General features: G+C 45.7%; 2 protein-coding genes and 1 long non-coding RNA gene across 4 annotated transcripts in view; 1 reads left to right on the forward strand and 2 right to left on the reverse strand.

Moving 5' to 3' along the window:
* NDUFA10 (NADH:ubiquinone oxidoreductase subunit A10) overlaps positions 1-16,754 on the reverse strand; it is a 64,048-nt gene extending 47,294 nt beyond the window's left edge. Inside the window, exons 1-6 of one of the 2 annotated variants that reach the window (XM_023518260.1) lie at positions 16,582-16,754; positions 10,316-10,484; positions 9,490-9,705; positions 7,453-7,539; positions 4,237-4,358; positions 1,369-1,448 (exon numbers count right to left, since the gene is read on the reverse strand). In XM_023518260.1, the coding sequence (XP_023374028.1) occupies positions 1,369-1,448; positions 4,237-4,358; positions 7,453-7,539; positions 9,490-9,705; positions 10,316-10,484; positions 16,582-16,680 (773 nt within the window). In that variant the 5' untranslated portion in view covers positions 16,681-16,754. The remainder of the gene's footprint in view (positions 1-1,368; positions 1,449-4,236; positions 4,359-7,452; positions 7,540-9,489; positions 9,706-10,315; positions 10,485-16,581) is intronic. The other variant, XM_003798244.3, reaches the window with a different exon arrangement.
* Positions 16,755-16,916: 162 nt separating this feature from the next.
* LOC111727945 lies at positions 16,917-21,455 on the forward strand. Its single transcript, XR_002775368.1, has 3 exons — positions 16,917-16,978; positions 19,735-19,833; positions 20,709-21,455. It is a non-coding gene; the product is annotated as an uncharacterized LOC111727945 (long non-coding RNA).
* A 2,055-nt stretch (positions 21,456-23,510) lies between these two features.
* The window catches only part of LOC100952547 (olfactory receptor 6B2), a 991-nt gene continuing 674 nt past the window's right edge, over positions 23,511-23,827 (reverse strand). The window contains exon 2 of the mRNA XM_023518249.1: positions 23,511-23,827. Within this exon, the coding sequence (XP_023374017.1) occupies positions 23,511-23,827 (317 nt within the window).

Here is a 23,827-nt window from a genome sequence, read left to right on the forward strand (position 1 = left end):
CACTGGGCTGCGGCAGGGAGCCAGTGCCACCTTGCTGCTGCAGGTGACGGCCCACTGGGCTGCGGCAGGGAGCCAGTGCCACCTTGCTGCTGCAGCTGAGCCCCTCCCTGAGAGCTCACGAGGCAGCTCCTCAGTGATGCCCCAGAGGAAGTTAGGAAGCTGACATTCTAAGTGATCTGCATCTGTTTATACCATTCACTCACACAGCTCTATGCATCCCCTTGGCAAATATTTGAGATTATAAAACCATCAACCCTTAGGGTTAAAAAAAAAAACTTTCAATTTAAAAAGAACAATTTTCTTCCCAAATTACTGTACCTTACTTTGTTTTTATTCACAATTTTACAGTTACTTGAAATTTTAAACAAAGGCATGAGATCTTTAGGTATCAAAAATCTTAGTTTTTAAAAATGTGAAATGCTACTAAAAACCTTCAGTGAAAGCATTATTTAAAGAATCTGCATTTAACTGGACCTAGGTGACAATCCCTACACAGACACAAGGCTCAAAGAACACAGAAAGATGAGCTACAGAGTGGGCAGAAAAGCATGCTCCTTGTGCTTTCAATAAAGAGATAAACAGAAAGGGAAGTAAGAAAAGACATGGTCTGGTGTTGTTCACTTCATCTACTCCAGAGCCTCCTGCTGACACTGACCAACGCGTACACAGAGATGCCCACCCTCACAGACTTCCTCTGTGGCCACTGAGGACTGCTCAGCAGTCTTTCCAGGCAAACATGAACATTTAGTCGCCACCTCAAGTAAACATACATGACTTCTCTAAGATTATCATGGAGCAGAGCTTGGGTTTCCTTCTAACATTAGAAAGACTTTAAAAATCTATACAGAACAGAAATAGCAAAAATAAGCAAACCAAAAACAAACCGAAAAATCTCCAAAACTCAAACTGAAATGTCTCCTATGATTCTTGTTTATAAATATCAGATTACAAGGCCCCAGACAACACCCATTACAGAGAAAACTTGCTGGGCTGTTAGGGCCAAAAAAACTACTGACAGCTGGGTGTGGTGGCTCAACCTATATTCTTAGCACTCTGGGAGGCCGAGGCAAAAGAATCCCTTAAGCTCAGGAGTTCAAGACCAGCCTAAGCAAGAGTGAGACCCTGTCTCTACTAGGGGGTAGGTGCTTATAGTTCCAGCTACTTGGGAGGCTGAGGCAGGAGGACTGCTGAGCCCAGGACTCTGAAGCTGCTGTGAGCTGTGATGACACCATGGCACTCTACCTGGGGGCAAGAGTGAGACTCTGTCTGAATAAAAAAGAAAGAAAGAAAGAAAAAGAAAGAAAGAAGGGAAAGAAAGAAAGAGAAAGAGAAACAGAAACTTGAGTCCAATACACCTGCGTGGCTCACCTCATCTCAGGGAGGAAGGTTTTCTTATAGGCATTCTCAATGTCCTGAAGGTAGGCAGAGGTGACCTTCATCTCATGTGGCTAAACAAAAGCAGAAAGTCACAGTGAGAACCACTAGGTCTTTGCTTTCCTTCACCTGTGCGTGTGGAAAGCCTGGCAACAGTGAGCACTGTTTTCCTCCAACTCACACTGAGCATTGTGAGGACTCTGGGGTGACATAAAAGGCCTCAGTGCCAATTTCCTCTCTCCCGACCCTCTCTACCCTCTCTGTTCTACCACTCTTTCCACTCTGCCCCGATCCTCTCTGTGTGACCTCTGCTGTGTGACCCTCTGCCTTTCTGCCCTCTCCACCACCCACTCACCCACCCCAACCCTCCCACTTTCTCTGGTTCTTACCTCCATCATCATCTAAAGTATGCTAAGCCAATTTCAGAAATTGAAAAATTCAATTGGGAGTGGCAGATTTCAGTATCTAAAACTCCTTACAGTTTGGCAATACCAAAGGCTGTTGTTGTATCTTCTCACCCCGTTGTGTTTTCTCCATGGAACTGACCTCTATTTCATGTTTCTTACTTATTTCCTTATTTACTGAGAGTTCCCATCTGAACAGGAGCTCTTGGAGCAAGGACTTTGTGCACTCTGCTCAATGCCAAGCCCGCGGCACCACCAGAGTGGCCAGCACAGTCAAGCCTGGTAAGTATTTGTGGGCAGGACAGAGGAAGGAAATGAGGAACCATCAGGCCCACTGTTTCAACTTATAACACAAGGACAATATCCCAAAATTGGATTGGGTGACAGTTACAAAAACCTAGTAAATGTACTAGAAACCATTGAGTTGTACCCTTAAAATGGATGAATTTCACAGAGTATAAATTAAATTATACCTCACTAAAGCTGTTAAAAAAAAAAAAAAAACACCATTCAAGGAGTTATTTATTGGCCTGACACAATGGCTCATGCCTGTAATCCCAGCACTCTGGGAGGTCAAGGAGGGAGGATCACCTGAGATTGGGAGTTTGAGATCAGCCTGAGCAAGAGCAAGACCCTGTCTCTATTAAAAATAGAAATGGGCACCTATAGTGCCAGCTACTTGGGAGGCTGAGGCAAGAGGACCAGCCAGGAGTTTGAGGTTGCTGTGAGCTACGATGCCAGAGCACTCTTACCCAGTAAAAGAGTGAGACTCTGTGTTTAAAAAAGAAAGAAAGAAAGAAAGAAAAGTATTTATTGAACACCTGTAACTCCACCAACAAGACCAGGCACAGAGAAAAGCACAACACAGGCAGCTCTTCATCTTCATCTGTCAAAAAAGAGGAGCATATACTAAAATTGGGGTTTTATTTTTTGATAAGGACTTGGATGGAGCAGAGACATCTGCCAATCTTTGCATCCTCCTGGCTGGAGCGGATCCCTGCCTGGGAGGTCCTCAGCACTAGTGAAGCAAGTGATATCCACAAGGTACTAAGCAGGCAACATGCCCTCAACTCACTATTGTTGGCCTGTTCCACTAACATGAGATTAAATGAAGGCTAATAATACAAAGAACTCTACTATATTATAAACACAACATACAACATAAAAGACACAGCCATCTCAGAGGTTTAACTCGTTAATATTAAAAAAATGTTAAGTAAAATCTGCTTGTTTTCTTAGAGTGAAGAAGTGGTTTTTGGATGTTATGACCAAAGGCTGCAACATACAGCCATGAGCACATCACACACTCAAAGTAAGAACACACACCACTAGTGACATACGTCTCTTTATAAAGTGTGGTTATCTCAGCTGGCAACAAAACGTGCCCCTAAGATTTTACCTAGAAAAATAGAAAAGCTGACAGCTCTACTTCGGACCTTAGAATCATTTCTAAAATATTATTATCCCAGATAACAAAAGAATTCTGAAGAGATGCCTTCATTTGCCTCAATGCCAGTGTAATAAGCAAAGGGATCTATAATTATTTCATTGATAAACCATTAGATATTTTTAACTTGCAGTTCCCTCTTTTTGAAAAGTCTAAACTATACAGCATACTTAAGAGCATCCCCTTTGCACAGGTTAGGGTAGCAATAAACGGGCACAGACAGGCGTCACACTGTGCTTACTAGTGAAAGAGAGCAGGAAAGTAGGAGGGTGGTCTCTTTCAGTAACGGTGAAAGACAAATGGGCTTTTTTGTTGCCCTGTAAGAACCTACCATCAGCAAGGTCATTAATGAACACCCATGAGAACTCCAGCACTGACGGGCCCTGGAATGCCAAGCAGACAGGCAGCCTACATTTCCTTTCAGTAAAAATACCATAACACTAAAAAAGAACAGGCCACAGGGAGAAGATGGTCCCCTCCTCACACTGAGGGTCTATGGAGGGCCAGAGGGTGACTTCAGAAGATGGAGTTTCCAGGCCACCTAATTAGATCTCAAAAAGACTCAAAACTACAAAAAGAATAAATGGATGTATGTGGAGATCACTCTCTACTACTGTATAATAGAATCACTAAGTAGGAAAAAGGGAAAAGGCAAAATGTAAGTCAAACAGATGGGAGTGGTGACCGGAAAGATTAGAAATTGTCTTCAACTTGCAGGAAAATGACAGGACGTGAAAACCCCACTAGAGAACAAAAAGGCAGGGGCCTTCCCTGTCCTCACGAGACCAGCTGAGGGGCCTTGAGGACAGCGGTGGGGCTGAAGGGCACTGGCAGGAAGCAGCCCCAGGCCTGGGCCACCCACCTGCAGGGGCCCTCTCTGCTAGGACCCACCCCACGGCACCCCTCCCAGTGAGGACTGTCCAGGATTAGAGGGCTACTATAACCAGGATTTTTGAGTGCTGCCCCACATCAAAAAAATTGGGGGCAGACAAAAAAAAAATGCTGAATTACGTCTCCCTTCTTCTGAATCCGGCTCTGGATCTCTGGGACGGGCATGTCGATGTAGATCACCAAGTGGGGAGGCAGGTACTCGCAGATGGTCACGTTCTTCACCTCGTTGTAGTGGTCCACACCTGGAACACACAGGAGAGTTGCCACCTCTCACCAAACTGTCTCTATACTAGTTCCTGCAAGATCCATGAAATTCTCAGAGCTGTGTATCAGTCTGCAGATCACACAATGGTCACAGCCTGGCTACTGACTGCTGACCATACACGTGGCATGTGCCTGGCTTCCCAGCGCAGGAAGCATTTGTACACAGCCACTGTGGTGCCTACGGCAGCTATGTGAACAGCACTTCCCACCTTCACTGTACTTAACAAACGATAAGCATCAGACCCAGAGAAAGTGAATACAGGGTTTAAAATAGCACTTAAAGACAGTCTTTACTGCATCCTGGCCACAGTAAGAGCCCACTTTACTTCCAAGGCCAAGTGGAGGCCATACAAGTGTCCATCTCTGAGCAGGAACACATTGAGCCCTATTTTTATAGTAATAATAAGTAAAAGAGTCTTGTCTTCTTTAGGAAGTAAAAAACACTTTTAAATACTTTATTGCTAAAATAAATAAATACTTTATTGTTCAAATAACTAAATTGAAAACTGTCAAGCTACATCTACCCAAGTTCAGCGTATTTCATAAACTTAATCAGCTACACAGAAATACCTGCTGAATCAGATTTAGGGATATAAAATAAACCGAAAGCCACGCAGGCTGAGAAGTAACGCTGCTGAAGTTACCTCTGGACAGAACATGCCATGCAGGCAGCGGTCACACGAAAACCACGGTGCTGAGGAGGGCTCCTGCTGAAGAGGGCCCTGCACTGGGGTGTCCTCACCCAACCCTGACTGTGCCAGGCGCCCACACGGAGAATATGTCCCAGTGTGCATGGAATGAAACCACCACCCACAGATGCAAGGCTCAGACACCACCCTCCACAGATTTCTACATGGTAGAACCTTCCAGAAGTGACAAATAGGTGATCATGCTAAGGTCCATAAAAAACAACTGTTATTTTGTTTTAAAGAAAATGTTCCAGTGACCAGTCTTAACAACTCTCACTTTGGAGGCCATCTCAGGATGGGCCTCTGACCCAAGGTCGGGGGCGATGTGAACAGGAGGAACATGAAAGGTCACGAGTAAAGAGGAGCCACCAAAGCCCCAGACTGAGGCCGCCGTGGGCAGTGCCAGGCTGGTGTCCTAACTGTCCTAACCCTCAGGCCTCCACAAGGCCAGCCCCTCCCACCGCTAAGGCGAAGCCCTACTTTCCCTGCTCCTGCCAAGTCTCCACTCTCCTTACTTCTGTCAGCATTCCCATTTCCTCAGCAGCTGACACCTGTCATATGCCACCTTCCCCTCAGCCAATGCCATTCACTTTCCCCCAACCCATCACCGAAATGGCTCCGGCTAAAGTCAGCAAATGCCAAAGGTGAAGTCTGGCACTGGCTTCTCATCTCACCACAGTGCATCCCAGTGACCAGCCCTCATCAATCTCTGGGGCTCCTACCACCCCCAGGTATCTGGTCTCAGCTCTCACCATCACCCCTGGGGACTCCCCAAGACAAGTGAGCCCATTGGCAGTGCTGTGCCCCAAACTATCTCCAGCCCAGGGCTGTCCTCAGGACTTCAGCACAGGTGCCAAATTGCCCGCAGGCATCAGCCATGGCTTGGGGGCACCCAACACTCCAGCCGCTAACCCTGTGTGTCCTTCCTCCTGGGTAGTGCCCCCACCAGGCAAGCCCCATCACTCTCCCCAGGGGTCCCTCAGAGGTCCCACCCAGGCCTGTCCACAATGTCCCTCAGCAGCACACTTCCACCTGGTCCCAGCCCCCTGCTGTCTGCATCCCACCCCAACTTTCTCCTAGCTGGGCTCCTTACCAAGCACCTTAAGATGAAAGCCTGGGATTACTCTCAACTACAACTCCAACAACAGCCCTGCTGTGTACCCCTCCCCCCTTCCTCAGCACTCTCAGGGCAACTTTCCAGGGCCCTAATCGGGGTGCAGCCTCTTCACACAGCCCCTGCCTGCCCCTCCAGCACTGTACTCTGGAGCACCTGCCCCCCTGTGAACACCGGAGGCCACTACAGGCCCTTCCTCATCCCCACATATCCCTTACTCTGAGGCCACTCATCACCAATGCTGTCCCCGATCTCCCAGCTAGTCAGACATTTGTCCTGTGTGCTTCCATCATACCCAGGAGTGATACCGCAGAGCCATTAAGTACACTGTCCTGCAATTAATCACCCACACTGGTTCAATACACACCCCCAAACCCCAGGACTGTGGGAGCCTTTTCCGGCATCTGCACATCCCTGGCAGCTGAAACAGGGCTTGGCAGTGCACAGCTGGCACATCTGAGCCACATGCTGACATGAGCTGCTGCTCAGCATGTCTAGGGAGCACGAGCCCTTTGGTGGACCTTCCCTACACTCCAGGACATGTGAGCAGACCAAGAGCAATGCCCCATCCCCATGGCTTGAATCTTCCCATTCACGGACCCATGACACTTACTCTGACCTCCCAGATTTCAGCTTGCCACGGTCCCAGCCACCCTAGCACACACATGAAAGGGCACCAGTCAGACTAACCAGTGGCTCGCACAAAGCACTGCCCAACACACTCCTAGCTGTGACCTTGCTTCTCTCCAGGACTCTGTATTCCTTGCCAATTGCCACCTGTCAGACCTTCCCAAATCCCCCAACACAGGCTACCTTCCCGCACGTCCTGAGAACAGCAACGAGTCAGTGAAAAGAAAGGGCTGCGATGACAATGTAGTAGCGCAAGGACAGGAAGAACAGGACATCACAACTCCCTAAAATGTCACACACTGGAAACGGGAGCTCTGGCACAGCGACCCCTGCAGGTGCCGGGAGGCAGTGCAGGCACGGGTCAGGCAAGTGGCATGAGGAGAGCTGGGGGAGGCAGTGGGGGCTGAGGGTCAAGCTGTGCATGCACCCGGCCCAACTGTTTGCACAGGGACCTGTGACAGGACAAAAAACACCTGTTTAGGAGGCAGAGAAGCAGAAGGACCTCGCGAGACCCCTTTCCTGTGGAAGTTTCCCAGCAATGGCCCCTACCCACCCTGTAACAGACGTTCACAAACACGCCGGCTGTGAAGCAAGTATCACGCACACCACACGCCCGACCTCCCTGCAGCACCAACTCACACTGCTTCCGGATGAATCCCTGCTTGTACATGGCCTCCAGGAAGACAAAGTCGCTGAAGATGGAACGCTCCAACACCACCCCTTGTCCTAAGGAAACAGGAAAACGAAGATCAGGAGCCAGGAGGACAACTTTGCAAACTCTGTCATCTCATTACAAAAAAAAATAAAAAGTCATTTACAATTCCATTTCTATACCAAATACATTCGAAAGGGTATACACATATATGAAGTTGAAAACCATTTTTAAAACTATAATACCTTTTCAGTTTTTAGCAATATGACAGTGTTTCATTAAGTGCTTCTGTTTTAAACAATCTGTCCCACCCACAGTGCCCACGCCACTTCCCGAGCCTGGCCCAGCCTCACTCAGCGCTGCTATCACACCAGCCCCCTGCAGATATTCACACAGCTCAGCAGTGAAGTCTCCAGGTCCCGCCTCCTTTTCCTGTGGTTTCTGTGCCTGGACCCAAGCCTTACCTAACCTTCCCCCAAGAGAACAGTCCCAGCCCCACTCCTGGCCCCTTGTAAGACCACTCCTCATTCACTCAGGACCTGACACACTTGTTCCTGGATGAGTCCTCATCCCCTACTAAAATATAAGCTTCCCTCTTTGTGACGTCCCAAGCTCCTAGAACGACTTGGCCCACAAAAGGGCCAGTACAAATGGAAAACTGATTTTATTCAATTAGAAAAATGTTTCCTTTTAATTTTAAGAAACAAGAGACAAAACTCAAGTGCGTTTCGGGAGGAGTCTGGAGTCAACTTGAAAGCCCTGTGAGCACAGCCCCCAACCCCGCTCCTAAGAGCTAGGTCCCAGTACAGGGTTCAAGAGGTGGACAGCAGGCCACAGTTTTTCTTTAGGACTAACACTAACCAAAATCAAGGCTTACATTCACATAAGAAAAAAGAATCACTAATAAAACGACAAAAAAGCAAGACAATAACACCTATGGGACTGTGAGATTATAGAGTATTACCCCATATTTCAGGGACACATACTTTATACGTGGGGACCTGGACACAGCTTTGTGAACCAGCCCCACTGGCTATCCAGGGGTGTGGTTAGAAATATATTTCTTATAGCCCAGACCCAATGAAGCCACTCATGCAGCTGAGCTTGTGTGTGTCAACAAGCCCATCAGGAGCACTGGCCACACAGGACACAATGCACAGACCTCACACAGTCGCCCTCTCTCCTACACATGTGCATGCTGTGTGCTTCTCCCTGTGAATTCAGAGCCACACAGCAGGGCAGTTTTGACCACCAACTAGCAGTGCACCTGCTGCCCAATTCCAGGATGTTGTGGGATTGGGCTGCCGCTTCCCAGGACACTGACGCGGCCCCTGGCAGGAGCTGCCCTCATTGGACACACTCACAACCTGCGTTCCCGCCCCATCTGGCCACCCTCCCTCTTCTCCTATCTTTGTTGCCTGACTTCTGGTGCTGATCTGCCAGGCTCTGGACCTTGCCTAACACACAGCCCCTGTCCACTTGTCCCCAGCTTTGGATAATTTCCAGGACACAGCCCCTCTTCCAGCACAAGCCCAGGGCATCCTGTGAGTCCTGCTTCCTACTTCTGCCATCCCCTCAAGGATGACTTCTTCCATGTGGCTTTACAAATGCTAGACCATCCCCACACCCTCCAAGACAACCCTATTTAGTTGTCATCCACAGAACTATGGGACACCCACTCATCTTCCTAAGTGTGATTCCACTTCCTCCTAGTGGCTTCCATCTTCTCTCTTTCCTCTATCATTTTGACACAGTTCACTTATGTGCTTAAAACACTGGCATGAAAGTCCCATACAGTCCATAAATCTCACTGAAGTGTGCAACATTGAAATATTAAGTTAATTTTATTCTGAAGCCAAAAAAACACGGATTTCAGGGAACTTATAATCTTTGATAAGATAGAACTTACCCCATTAAATATCCCTAAAGAAAAGCTGTACTTAGTGACAATGTTAAACGGCTGACTTTTGTACAGAGTTCAAGTATGGACCACGTCCCATGGCCACCTGCCCAGGGTACTCCACCTGTGCTGAGCAAATGCTCCAGGGCGTCCGCATACTGTAGGAGGCGGCTGGCATACAGCCAGGACTGCAGGCGGTAACTGTTGCCATCATTACTTTTTGGATCATCATAAAATTTCTCCAAACTACAGTTCCCACTGAACTGCACATCAAGGGGTTTTCCATCTCCTGTAGTGCTGTCTGCATAATGTATCCCCGCTTCAGGGAAGTGCTTCATGTCTGAGAAGACAAACAGCTGCGTGAGGCCTCACGTGGACCACTCCCTCCCACCACCCAGCAGCACGAACCGAGTAAGACACACAGCCCACCTGAATCCCATCACCAGGAACTGTCCCTGAAAACATGGTGAAAGCTGCCCCTGTACCTGTGTTTCACAGTGTACACAAGGAACACGCAAGGTACCAAAGACAGCACACCTGAGCACATGTGAAAAGCGTGTACATGAGCTAAAGACCTGCCCTGCACCGAGTTCCTGCTGGAAGGAGCCCCCTGTGTGAGTGGCTTTGCTTATCTCACTGAGTTTACCCATCTGCACATGAGCGCAGTAACAGCTTTCTGGGTCTCAGAGACTGTCAAAAAGTTCAAATACGACAGTTTATTAGAAGTGTACTGCTTACACTACCAAGATAAAAATTCAATTTAAATTAACAATTAGTATAGTTTTTTTAATTTTCCAAATCTGAAAGATTAAAAATAGCCTTTACAATCAACAAAAATGTAAAACACCCACCTCAGGCCCAATTCCATCTAGTCAATATTAAAGTCCAAATGTGATAAGCAGCCACATATCTCAGAAAAAGATGTGATTCTGCACAACAAAAATGCATACCCAGCTTCTCCGCTATCTCTTTTGCAAGCCTGCCTTTCCCAGAACATATGTTGCCATCCACAGTTATCACTTTGCTGTTTTTTGTCAGTTTTTTGGTTATTCTTTCACCAAGCAGGTACGCCAAAGGTCCATAGCGCAGCTCACACCGTACACTGGTGTGGATTCTTCCCTAAAAAACACAACACCACACGACACACAATGTGACCATTCTGTTCACTCCAGGCATTAGCACCTTTATGTTAGAATACCAAGAGCCCAGTGGTGATAAAAATGTCAACACCTATATCTTTATACCTACTAATTTAAGAATGTGTTTTCCTTCCCACCCCCAGCCCTGCAAGCTCCACAGGGCAGATGTATTGTCTGTTTGTTGAATGCTACATCCTTGGGGCCTGGAACGGGGTCTGAAACTTCTACTGAACGTGCTTACTGTGTTCAATAAAAATGGCATGGATGGATAGAAGAAGGGCAGGGGAAGGGGCTAGGGGCAGGGAATGGGAAACCCTTCTGCAGTCCAGGCTTCTGTCTTGAGCTCCTGACCACAGCCTATTAAACTGTGCCACCTAGATGTCCCAAAGCCCCCTGAAAACTAACAGTCCTAACACTGAAAAGCAGCACCCACGCCCTGACCCCCAAGTCTGCTTTCCCCCACTATCCACTAGGGACTAACCACTACCCAACAAGCAAAAGAGAGCAAATTTGAGAGTGGTCTTTGGTGTCTTCCTCCTTTCTCAAACTCCAGATCACACACAGAACCCTGACTCTCCAATCTCTGATGCAATGTGTCCCCCAGCCCTCCCCACGTCCCTCCCCAGCCAGGCACGGCCTGCTTTATCTTCTGTCCAGCAGCCCTAATCTATTCCCCACATTAAAGCCAAAATTATCCTCCAAACAAATGAAAGCTAGTATAATCAAAAGGCATTAACTGAAAAACGTCAACAAACACGGTAGAATTATAGCCTTAGTGTACAGAGATTGTATAGATCAAGGGCAGAAGTGCAGCTTATTTTAAAGTATTAAATGCAGGGTGTCCCAAAAGTCTTCACACACAGGAAACCAGATAACCTGGAACGTGTCTGCCACTGTGGAAGAGACAATTTCATGTGTGTGTGCAGAAAGTAGTGGCCAAAACGTAGAGACTATTTTGTAAATAAAGGTAAACTAAGCTATAATTTCCCATTTTCCCTATGTATGGTGACTTTTAGGACACTGTGTATAGCCAATAACCACATGACAAAGTGCTCAACCTTGCTACAAAAAAAAAAGAAAGAAAGAAAGAAAAGACTATTAACAAGGAGAAAATATTTTTTCATGTGTTGAAGCGGGAAATATTTGATCTTTTAGAAATGATAATGTGCAGTGTCAGGACAAGAAAGTGAGTGCCACCCTGAACTGCTAACAGTAACAAGCCTGAGGATCCCGGTTCCCAGCACCAAGGGGCACACAAGGCTCCATGCCAAGCTGTGCCTGTAGGGACACTCAGTGACATGCAGTCTATAAAATCAGACGGAAACCCTTTAATATCTGACAGAAGAGTAGTTAAAAAAGTAAAGCATACTGCTATTATAGAGTACTAAGTACTTACTAAAATAATAAAATATCTTATTATAGAATAAAAAATAAAGGTTACTTTAAAATATATATGGAGAACTTTTTCAATCTTGATTTAATTACAGAAGGGTGGGGGGAACAGCTTACAAAGAATGAAATGCAAACAACTCAATTTAAAAATGGGCAATATTATGAGAACAGATCTCACAAATCAGAGATACACAGATAGCAAATATGCATGTGAAAAAATGCTCAACACCACCAGTCATTAGGAAATAACTAGTTAAAAAGAGATGCCACGATATGCTTGTTAGGATGGCTAAAAATCCAAGTACCTGACAACCCCAGGTACTGACCAGAATGTGGACCACCAGGAATGCTTACTAGATGAGACTTACCATATAATCCAGTAATCACTGCCCTAGGTATTACCTGACTGGTATAAAAAAAGCAAAAGCTTGTATTTCCACAAAGACATCTGCATGACACAATTATAATAGCTTTTTTCATAACTGCCCAAACCTGAAGCAGCCAAGATGCTCTTCTATAGCTGAACAGATAAAAGTGTGGGACATCCATTCATGAAACACTATTTAGTGATTTAAAAAATCAGTTAGCGCCTAAGCCCAGGAGTTGGAGATTGCTGTGAGCTGTGGGATGCCACAGCACTCTATGGAGGGCAATAGAGTGAGACTCTGTCTCTAAAAAAAAAAAAATCAGTTAGCAAGCCACAGAGACACAAGTGAATCTTAAATGTTATTTTTAAGTAAAAAAAAGCAATCTGACAAGGTGACATTTATATTATATGTCTCATTACATGACATTCCCCAAAAGGCAAAACTACAGAGATGGTAAAGAGATATCTGGTGTCAGGTGTTTGGGAAAAGGAGGAAAAAATTAATACACAAGACACAGGGGATTTTCTATGACACTGAGACGACTCTTTATGATCTGTAATGGGGGAGGCCTGTCATAATACATTTGTCAAAACCCACAGAACTTTACAGCACAAAGAATGAATTCGACATGATTTTTTTTTTTTGAGAGTCTCATTTTGTCACTCTAGGTGGAGTGCTATGGTGTCACAGCTCACAGCAACCTCAAACTCTTGGGCTCTAGCGATTCTCTGGCCTCAGCCTCCTGAGTAGCTGGGACTACAGGCACCTGCCACAAAGCCTGGCTGTTTTTAGAGATGGCGTCTCATTCTAACTCAGGGTAGTCTCCAACTTCTGAACTCGGCAAACCGAGTTTTCCTGAAACTCCTGGAACTCTCCTATAACTCCTGAACAGGCAAACCACTCGCCTCAGCCTCCCAGAGTGCTGAGATTATAGGCGTGACTGCGCCCAGCCTCAACATGAGTGTGTGTATATATATATATATATATATATGTATATTTTTTGCAGTTTTGGCCGGGGCCAGGCTTGAACCCACCACACCCAGTATATGGGGCTGACACCCTACTCCTTGGACCACGGGCACTGCCCACTCAACATGTATGTTTTTAAAGATGCATTTGGGTAGGAGGATCCCAGGATAGAAGGCAGGCTGTGACAGCAATGCACTGTGTTACAAACACACAAAACCACTCACTGGAGGGGGTGGGGGAAAGGTGTTAAGAAATGAGAACAGTCTGTAAACTGCATGTAATCCCTGTGCTCCAGTTAATAAAAATGCATCCCACAGGGGCAAAGGTTAATACTGCTTCAGGGACGAGCAGGATGTATACTAGAAGTCAGCAAGTAAGCAAATGAACGGCCACCAGTGGGAGCCAAGTGTTCAGATAAGCAAGGAGAAAAGCCGGGACGATCTACGCGTGATTACTACGAACTCATGTTTAGTTTAATTTAGACACAGATAGTTACAGAAATGTCTAGAGATTTGCACATACTCAGATTAGTTTATCTCCTTGCCACTTCAGCTGAGAAGGCCCAGAAAAAGCAATGTCCCAGCAGAAACTGGACAACACTAGTATCCAGATCTAGCTTCCAGTGAAAGGAAGGGCGCTTTGGAGAAATGACCGCTTCTAGGCCTGGACCATCTTGTAGTGCCAGAAAGTAAGGATGTGTTCACTCTCTCTCTCACACACACACATAGAAAATAACGGGGATGTCACAGGGATACAGGAGCCAACTGAAAAACCACCCTATGGCCAAAGCTAGAACATGGGCAGTAAAATAAAGCAGAATTATAACCCAAAGCATAAAATACCTATGAATATATGCTGAAATAAATGTGTGTATAAATAAGTAAATGTGGGAGAAGAGAAAAATCGCCCATGCAGATGAATTCAAAATAATTCATACTGATATTCTGCCTTCAAGGAAGGAAACATAAACTCAACACTCCTGAAGGGTGGGCTGCACACAGTGACTTCCTGCTGAAAGTACAATATGGAAGGAGGAAGAAAAAAGAGTAAATTTACAGCGCGGAAACTACCTCACCACCTCAACTACATGGCCAGTCAACACCTGCCATGTTAAGTCACGTTCACAGTGTGTACCCATGGCACTTTATCTCTGTGGTCTTCCTCCCAAGAAGGAAGGAACTCCCATCTAACCGTGAGAAAGACATTAGCAAGTCCCACTGAAAAACCAAATACCTGCCAAGAACTGCTCAGAACTGCCAAGGTGATTAAAAACAAGCAACATCTGTGAAACTGACACAACCCAGAGACACGGTAGTTAAATGCCAAGTGGCGTTCTAAATGAGATCCTGGAAGAGAAAAAGAACACTGGGGGAAAACTGAGGAAATCTGAATACAGCATGGCTTTGGTTAAAAGAAAAAAAGAACAGGGAGAGTGCTATGTGATACCATTTTTATAAATAATACCTGCACACGCAATCACAGCAGGAAAACAATGGGAACCTGTGTATCAAAAGGGTCACTGGAGGAATGCCAGCAATGCCAACAGAGGTCCAGCCACGGAGGATTGTGCTATTAAACGGTGGTGAGATCTCTACATATTTCAAAAATCTCAAAGTCCTAACAGTTTGAGACTACTTAATCTGTAGCTACTGTGTGGTATTTGCTCACTCATTCCACAAGTATTTACTCAGGGCCTATCACATACCAAGCACTTTTCTAGACAATGGGGACAACAATGAGCCAAAAGACAACCATCCCACAGGATAAGAAAGCAATAACAGCGCATATTAAATAAGTGCTGTGGAGACGGAAGCAGAGGATGGGCCCAGTCATAGCATATGGGACAGGCTGTTTTATCAAAATGGGTGGCCAAGAAGCCCTCACCAAGAAAATGACTTCTGAACAAACTTGGTGAAGAAGTGGCCAAGTGGACATCTGAGGAGGGTCTTCCAGACAGAGGGAACATGAAGTGCAAATGACCAGAGGCAAGGACACTGTAAGGATCAGCCAAAGACCAGCGCAGCTGATGCCAAGTGGAATGGGGAAGAGAAGAGATGGGGTAGAGCAACTGGGGAGTTGGGGGGACCCAGCACTTCAGAAGTTAATTACTCTCTTACATATGCTACCTCTGACCCATGTATGAATTGTTTCCCCACTGGTGTCCAAAACTCGAATATACCTCAGGTTGGCACAAAGCAGACACACAGTAACTTATGTATCAAGCAACCAATAGTTTTCTGACTTCCAAATCTTTAGAATGTGTTTCATGACAGAGTTTTGATAGTTTTCTCTATAATCTCCTTCCCATTCTCAGTCTCATCCTTCTGCCCTCTAGAATCATATAAATAACTAATCTTCCATGACCCATTTCCAATTCCTTTAATTATTCATCAAGTAACAAGATATATGCACTTTTCATCTTACTCATTTTCCTCAGGACCTCCTAAAGTTGCCCACATCCCGTTTTGAGTGCAACGCCCAGAAGTGAACACACTGTTAGAGGTGGGTCTGCACAGCTGGCAGGTTACAGCGGAGTGTCGCCTCTGCTCTGGGGCTCTCACTTGCACTAACCAAGGTTCCAGAACACCAGGCATTAAAGAGATGACCACCTCCCTTTCTTCTCTTCTGCAGCCAGAATTACCTCCTAGAAACATTTATATAATTTTGTAGATAAAATTATTACATTCCCCTGTTCAAAGTCCTATGGTGATCAAAATTCTTAGCGCAAAGGTTAAGTCCCACTACAATTTGACATCAATGTAGCTCTACTCACAAGCAAAAAAGCTATGATACAACCACTGTCGTTAAAAGAAAAAAAAAGGTGTCCTAATGTTTCCAGCACAGTTCTCTAGCTTCTTTTGTTTCCTCTGTGTCGAATGTCACCCCACTGTTCTCTACCATGAGCAGTTTTAACAGTTCCAAATCTAACCCAAATGTTTTGTTTCTACTCAAGATCACTTCACCCCAGCACCTAGCAAGGCTTGACGCTTACGCGGCGCTCGATAAGCTGTAGCGCGAATTGAGTAATGAATGAGCGCCGGCCCCAGGACCCGCAGCGCGCACGTCCTCGGCAGTGACTGCGGCGGGCGCGGTATCGGCCAGTTAGCGTCCGCGTCAGAGCAGCCAACGACCCACCACCTCGGTACGGGCGCCTCTGCTTGGAGCCGAGATGAAAAGGCCGAGAGGAGCTCGCGGCCCCTCTGGCGTGTGCGCACAACTAAGGATCAAACGTTTCAAGGAAAGTGGGTCCCCGCAGAGAGACGCCGGCAGCCGCCGCTCGGAGGCCAGGGAGTAGGGAAGGGGCTGCGTCCGAGAGACAACGGGGCCGGGCTCCCGCCCGCAACTCACGCCCTCACACCGCCGCACCCTCACCACGCGCTGGGCGCCCGCCGCCAGGACCCGCGCGGACGTGGGCGCCGGGACCAGCCTCAGAAGCCTCAGGGCCATGGCTACTCGGTCGGCTCTGGCTCAACGACCCGAGAGGATGAGGTCGCGACGGGGTCCTCTCCTCCGTCCGGCGCGCGTCCGTGACGTCACTGCCGGGGCGGCCGCGGCGCCTGTCGGGAAGCTTCTTAGCAGCGCCTGCCGGGGCGGGGCGAGGGCGCGTCGGGGCGGGGCGAGGGCGCGTCAGGCTTTCTGTTCTGGGCCCTGGGTCTATGCGTAGCACTCCGCTCGGGAGTTGGCGCGGAAGTCTGCGGAGGGCAGATTCTTCACGCCTGGGTTCTGCAGGGCAGGCGAGGGCCGTGTGAGAGCCTTGGGGCGCGGGGCGGGCTGGGTCTGTGCGGGGAGTGCTGCCTTGGAACCTGGGCCGGTGTTAGGTGCGTTGCTGAGCCCTCCGCGGGGTTCGGTGCTACCCCAAACTCGTCCCAGGTCTAGCGTCCGCCACACCCCAAAATTCCCTATGCGGACTTAGGTGGGGACGCCTCCAGCTCTTAAACCAGCCCAGGCTGGGGAGGAAGATGGGCATTAAGCCGGAGCCTGGGAAGCCGGGAGGGGCCCGAAGGAATGGAGAAAGGGCGTGGGGAGGCAGGAGGGAAGGGGAGAGGAAGGACCTGGTGGAGAAGAGCCAGGGGCCTATCTATGTGGAGGGGGTGGTGGGGAGAGCGTCCTGGTGTGAATTGCCTCCCCCCAAATAGTACCTAAAAAGAAAGACGAAGCGTGGGATGACTATTCTCTAGGTTCTTGGTTTCTCTCAGGTTAGTAGTGATTGTCCTTGATGTATCTCCAACTGTGTCTGCTGTTTGAGAAGGGTTTTGTGATCTTCCTCAGGGTTTTTGTTCTTAGCTTAAATTTTCTTTTATTTTACTTTTTTTGGTTTTCAGCTTTTCAGAATGATCATGGAATTGTAAAATAGTGAGAATGCAGTTGTGAGGACTGAGGCGATTTCTAAGATGTTTCTTTAAAAGGAAAATACAGATTCCCAGGTTGACTTTTTTTATATCCTGGATTGCCCCCTGAAACCTGTCTAACAAGTTCCCTATTCATCCCGATGCAAAGGGTACACATTGGGAGAAATTCTATTCAAGACCCCACATTTTCTGTTAGCAGGGACCCTGTTCATATCCTTCTAGGCTGTGCCTGCAGCCCCATGCAGAGCTCTGACTTAACACAAGTGCAAGACTAACAAATATAAATGCACCTTTAGTACAAAGGTGTGACCAGATGGGCCTAAAGCCTCCAATCCCACAGAATGGGTGCTTACTATCCAAACCCAAGGCCTCCCTCCACCTCTCCATGTCTCTAGAAAGTCTGGTGTCTCTTCCAATGATTATGAGAATTCCTCTGGGAAATGGAGATGGGGGCGAGAACACCTTCAGATTCCTCATCTCTATTCATTATCCATCCTCTATGAACCTCCTCTCTAGTACCCGGTTATCTTTCTCAGCATTACCCTGGCGAAGGAGTGAAGCATTCCTTCATCGAATTTCCTAAAACAAGGCTCTTGTGTTTGACAGCTTTTACTGATAGCATAATGAGAAAAGGACAGAGGTCACAGAAGAAACAAAATAACATAACATGTCCTAATGTGAAACCTTCCACCACTGCATCTCCCCAGTGCTCTCCGCCTTCTGTTCTCCCTGAACACACACCCCTAGAGCTGGATTCACAGCCTGAGGACTGAAGGAGGCTGAGTCTGTGGGGCCATCACCTGTTTTGTTGTGTCTAATGTTTTTCAAACTACCTTTTTTTAACCAAAATGTATTTATACATTTTAGTTTTATAACTAGAGTAGATTGAGTCCACAGATATAAACTCTGTTTCAAATTTCGCATTTCGAGACAGCTCCTATAAAACTTTAATTGAAGTTCTTGTTAGGAGACCTTGGTAGCTGGCCAGAACAGAAAAAAAGGAAATAGTACACTCACTAAATATGCTTCCAAATGAGCTCCGTTTATAAGTGATACTTAAGAATTATAATTATGTCAAGTTTGGTGTTTCTGGATCAAGAGAGGACACTTTAAAACTACAATAACAAAAATATTCTGTGCTATCCTGATATTACATACAACAATTTCTAATAATATTTATGTTTATCTAAGGTACATTTATAAAACACTGTCCCCCAAATCATACCCCTTCCTCTGAAGTCTTCATTTGAGATCTGATGTGTTAGTACTGGTTAGTAACAATGTAAGCAATGTAAACCTCATAGTACCCGAGAAATTTAATGTATGGACTGGCTTCAGGTATAGCTTGATCCAAGCAATGGTGTCCAAGCACCTTCTCTTTTAAAATAACTCTCACTTCTGCTTCCCTGAAAATTTGTGGCCACTCAAAAACCTGTACATAAATATTTATTGCAGCTTTATAATAGAGAAAAACTATAATCAGGTCAGATGTTCTTCAAAGGGCAAATGGTTAAACTATTTGCAAGTCTATGGTGGAATGCTACTTGACATAAAAAAACAGCTGGTAAGACATACAACTCCAAGAAATTATACTGCATGGAAATGGCTATTCCTAACATGTGAGATTCCGTTTAGGTAACATTTTAGAAATAGAAGGCAGAATAGTACTTGCTAGGAATTAGTGAGGGGGGTTGGGGTGTTCTTGCGGGGATCTGGAGGGAGGTAAGTGTGGTTATAAAAGGCCAACATAAGGGATCTATGTGGTGTGGGGACTGTGAATAATCTTGATAGTGGACTCAAAACCTATGCAGATGATATTTCATAAAGCTTAATCAACACACAGACACGTACACAAACCTGTACACTCAAACCAGGAAGTCTGAATAAGATCAGTGACTTGTTAAATATCAGTATTCTGGTCCTTTTCCACTATAGTTATGCTAATGTTGCTACGGGGGGGCGGGGGGGGGGGAACCTGGGCAGAGTTTACAGAGGATATCTGTTACTACTAATAACTACATGTAAATTAGAACAATTGATTGTATTTCTGTGGAGTTTTTTCTGCTTCTCTTTTCTGTTCCATTGTCTTAAAATACCACCTAAAAACAAACATTTTGAGATGCTTAGTTTTTAAATCTAATAAAACTTGCAGGTTCATATGCTGAAAACTATACAGTGCTGATGGAAGAAATCCAAGCAGATCCAAGTAAAAGAAGAAACAGACTTTGTTCATGAATTGGAGGACAGCACAGTAAGCAAGATAATTCTTCCATCTTTGGCTTTGGTATCAGGATATACTGGCTTTATAAAGTTGTCTGGGGGTGTTCCCATAGCACAGTGGTTACAGCACCAGCCACGTACACCAGCACTGTCAGGTTTGAACCTGGCTCGGGCCAGCTAAGCAACAATGACAACTGCAAAAAAAAAAGAAAATAGCCAGGCATTGTGGTGGGTGCCTGTAGTCCCAGCTACTTGGGAGGCTGAGGCAAGAGAATCACTTAAGCCCAGAAGTCTGAGGTTGCTGTGAGCTGTAACGCCACGGCACTCTACTGAGGGCAGATATGGTGAGACTCTGTCTCACATAAATAAAAATAAATGGTTTAAAAAATATACCTAATGGAATCTTAAGAAATCCCTAGGTTCAGTCTTCATACTGTAGCTCCCAAGTTACAGGCAAAGCTCTGACTGCTAGTGTCTGACACAGGAATCTAATTCTTAAGAGTTATTCTTCTGATCTTTCTCACTTGGACTTTCCAAAATGACAGGTATTGGTAAACTCTTGAGTTTAAAGAATGATCACTGGCTCAGCGCCTGTAGCTCAAGTGGCTAAGGAGCCAGCCACATACACCAGAGCTGGCGGGTTTGAATCCAGCCTGGGCCTGCCAACAACAATGACAACTACAACCAAAAAATAGCTGGGCATTGTGGTGGGCACCTGTGGTCCCAGCTACTTGGGAGGCTGAGGCAAGAGAATCACTTAAGCCTAAGAGTCTGAGGTTGCCATGAGCTGTGACCCCGTGGCACTCTAATGAGGGTGGCATGGTAAGACTCTGGTTGTGTTCCCTCCTCTTTTGTTACTTTCCAGCCCCCTGTTCTCAGTGAGGCTCCTGATTGGTCCCCTTGCAGGTGGTGCCAGCTCCCCTGATGGTGTTGTAGGGTCCAGATTGATCAAGAAGAAGAATGCGCTTACCTGTGCAGCAAATCCTATACCCAGCAAAACTGAAGATGTTGTCAAATGAAGAAAAACCAAGAGGGTTTGTTTCCAGCTGACTTTCTTCCACCTTTAAAGTTTGGCTAAAGGAAGCTCTCTGTACAGAACATGGTAACAGGAGGCTGGGGAACTTCAGAAGGAAAAACAATAGAATGGAAAAAATAAGGGGAAATAGAATATCCTTGAGTTTTTAAAAGCCACATTTGGCATTTGAAGCAAAAATTATGGCATTATGCTTGCTTTCTGTGCAGAAAGTAATCATGTTTAGACAGTGGGGGAATGGTGGAAGAAATCCAAGCAGATCCAAGCAAAAGGAGAAATGGACTTTGTTCATGGACCAGAGCACAGCAAGCAGGATAATTCTCCCATCTTTGGCTTTGGTATCCAAAGCTCCTGGATGAAGGAAGTGTTTTCATACTTCCCAGAAAGCAGAGAAACAGCCACAGGGGTGGGTTCCAAGAAGTACATCCACATGTTGTGATACTAGAACCACCACTAAAAAATGGGAAAACAAAATGGTATTTCCCAAAACTTTATAAGTAAATCAAGACAATTCTAAAGAAAAGTACAAGTTATCCATTGGAATGTAAGGGGGAAAAAAGGAACCAAATAAAAACAACCAATGTAAGCTCTAATAATTTAATTAGTTGATACCCTGAATAGTCCCATACCCATTAAAGAATCTGAATTTGTAATTTTAAAATCCTGCGCCTCTCTTCCCCCCGGCTCATATTTTCACTGGAGAATTTTCCCAAGTGCTTATACAGTAACTTTATGCCATCTCCTTTAGGACATACAAGAGGAGGGAATACTTTCCAATCCATACAAAGATAGTACAAAAACCTTAAACCCCTATAGACTGATACCTCTCATAGACACAAAAATTTGGATAAATTGAAATGAACAATGTATCAGAACCAAAGTGATTGATGTAGATAATGCAAAGTTAATATGATATTTGAAAATTAACCAATATGATCCACCTTATCAACAGCTGAAGAAGAAAAATCAATGATCAGATCACCTGATGCAGAAAGGCATCTGGCAAAAGCTAGCTAACATTCATGGTAAGAACAAAACGTCTCTAACATTCATGGTAAGAACAAAACGTCTCTAACATTCATGATAAGAACAAAACGTCTCTCAGCAAACAAAGACTGAAGAGCAGCTTCAACCTGATACAGCTGAGCTGCACACGCGGTTAAAGTCATGTTTACACAACTGAGCACTTTTCCCCCTTTAGGAAACAAGGAAAGGACATTGGCTCTCCTTGTGTAGGCAGCACAGCACTAGAAGTTCTAACCTATGCAGTGAGGCAAAATTATATATATATCTATGCTGCAGACATATTGGAAAGAAAGAAAACTTTGTAAATGACATGGTTAACAGGGAAAACTCAAAGGAATCTACACACACACAAAAAACAAGATTATAGAATAAAGGGCAACACACAAAAATCACCTGTATTCTATATACTAACAATAAACAGGTGGAAACCATGGAATTTACAATTGCTCCAAAAGAAAACACAACACTTAGGTTCAAATCTAGCAAAACACGCATAGACTCTGTGTGCTAAAAAGTACCAAACACTGATGAAAGACCCCAATAATAGACTTAGCTGGGCATGGCAGCTCCCACCTGTGATCCCAGCACTCTGGGAGGCCAAGGTGGCTGAACTGCCTGAGCTCAGGAGTTCAAGACCAGCCTAAGCAAGAGTGAGACCCATTTCTAATAAAAAAAAACTTAATGAGACTCTCTCTCTCAAAAAAAAAAAAAAAAAGGTAAGTCCACAGACAGGAACATTTTGGCAATAAATATAGTCAGAAAAGAGCTTGGGTCTGGAATGTAAAAGAATTCCTGTGTGTTAAAGAGAAAAAGAGGCTCCATATAAAAATAATCAGATGGGCCCTTCAGAAAGGGCCTTCTAAGGGACGACAGCTGCTAAATGTTAAAAGGTGTTTGGCACCCTCTGTCATGAAGGAGTGCCCATTAGAGTCAGGATGAAATGCTGGAGAACAGTGGCTAAATTGGAAGTATGTATAAGACTTACTGTAAGTGTCGGTAAGGAGATGGAGGAATGGGAATTCTACTGTGCTGCCAGCAAAAATAAAAACTTCTACGTTCAACTCTGGAAAACCAGTTTTTCGTTTTTACTAAACCTGATGGGACACACATTAGGTTACAGCAATTACAGTGGTGTATACTACCTGTACTTGCATCCACCTGTGTGCATATTAATCAAAATGCTTACAGCAGCATTATCCATAATGGACAGCAGCTGTATGCTGTCCACAATAATCAAACCTATAAGAGTGTTATGGTAGCCACAAACACTGTGCACCAGTGAGAATGTGTGCATTGTCACCACACACAAATACGTCAGAGAGTCACCCAGGTGTCGTGGTGACGGAAGGACGCTGAGTATGATGGGTAAGGGCTTCTGACTACACCCATAAACCTCAGAGACGCCCAACCAGCACCTGGTGTTACAAATCAGCCTAATGGTTATTTCAGGGCAGGGACAGTGAGGGGAGAGACGTGAGGGAAGCTTCTCACTCTTGTTCTGAGAGCCGCTCCTGTGAGTTGGTCCTTTTGTGAAAACACACCTAGATGAAGGCTCTTTACTTGTACACAGTGAAGTGCAATTAAAATTAAGGAGTACAAAGTGCCAGATACGATGTTGGTTTATCAACACAAATTATATTCCAGGTCACTTAATTGTTCTGTGAAGTTTGACCCCAGCCCAAGGCCTTTTTCAAGGCATCCTTAAATTCTTTATTCCTCAGACAGTAGATCAAGGGGTTCAGGATGGGGGTGAGGACAGTGTACACAGCAGAGATGAGCTTGTTGGAGCTCCGTGTATCAATGGCCTGGGGCCGGACATACATGAAGATCATGGCCATGTAGAAAATGGTGACCACGGTGAGGTGTGAGGCACAGGTGGAGAAGGCTCTCCAACGGCCAGCAGCTGAGGGGATGTGCAGGACAGCCAGGGTGATGTGCCCGTAGGACAACACAGTGGCCAGCAGAG

The sequence above is a fragment of the Otolemur garnettii genome, unplaced genomic scaffold (assembly GCF_000181295.1).
Source record: "Otolemur garnettii isolate 467f Iridium unplaced genomic scaffold, OtoGar3 scaffold00133, whole genome shotgun sequence".
Taxonomy (NCBI): Eukaryota; Metazoa; Chordata; class Mammalia; order Primates; family Galagidae; genus Otolemur; species Otolemur garnettii.